This window comes from Aplysia californica, unplaced genomic scaffold (assembly GCF_000002075.1).
Source record: "Aplysia californica isolate F4 #8 unplaced genomic scaffold, AplCal3.0 scaffold00314, whole genome shotgun sequence".
Classification (NCBI taxonomy): domain Eukaryota; kingdom Metazoa; phylum Mollusca; class Gastropoda; order Aplysiida; family Aplysiidae; genus Aplysia; species Aplysia californica.
Genome location: NW_004797584.1, coordinates 721,168 through 721,810, shown reverse-complemented (window position 1 = coordinate 721,810; position 643 = coordinate 721,168). Strand labels below are relative to the sequence as shown.

Genomic DNA, 643 nt, shown 5'->3' with positions numbered 1-643 from the left:
CACCTCACCCCCCACCCCACCCCATTTCCCCCTACCCGACCAACAGCACGGTGAAAGGAGACTTCCTGGTTTCCTTCCAAGGCCGCGAGCAGACAGACCAGTTCCGTCAGGTGGTCTCTGAGTGTCAGCGACTCCTCCGCCTCACCGCCCCCAACAACACAGGCCGGCCCGACGTCTGCATGGGCTTTGGCAACAGCAGCAACTGCAACAGCAACAACTACAACAACAACAACAACAACAGCAACTTTGGCAATAGCAACAATTGCAACAGTAACAACTACAACAGCAACAACTACAACAGCAACAATTGCAACAGCAACAACTACAACAACAGCAACAACTACAACAACAGCAACAACAGCAACTTTGGCAATAGCAACACTTGCAACAGCAACAACTACAACAACTGCAACAACAGCAACTTTGGCAACAGCAGCAATTGCAACAGCAACCTCAACAATAGCAGCAACCTCAACAACAACGGCAACAACAGCTACTTTGCCAACGGCAGCAATTGCAACACCAACAGCAGTAACGACAACAACAACCTCAACAACAACCAAAGCTGCAATGACCACTGCAATAACAATCACCGCAACATCAATCCCAAAAGCAACTTTCAAACCGACAACAACCACAGCCA

The 643-nt window shown here is 49.3% G+C and overlaps 1 protein-coding gene across 1 annotated transcript in view; it reads left to right on the top strand.

Annotated features, from left to right (window-relative positions):
• LOC101849551 (protein enabled homolog) overlaps positions 1–643 on the top strand; it is an 8,318-nt gene that overhangs the window by 7,348 nt on the left and 327 nt on the right. The window contains exon 5 of the mRNA XM_013084736.2: positions 47–270. Within this exon, the coding sequence (XP_012940190.2) occupies positions 47–270 (224 nt within the window). The remainder of the gene's footprint in view (positions 1–46; positions 271–643) is intronic.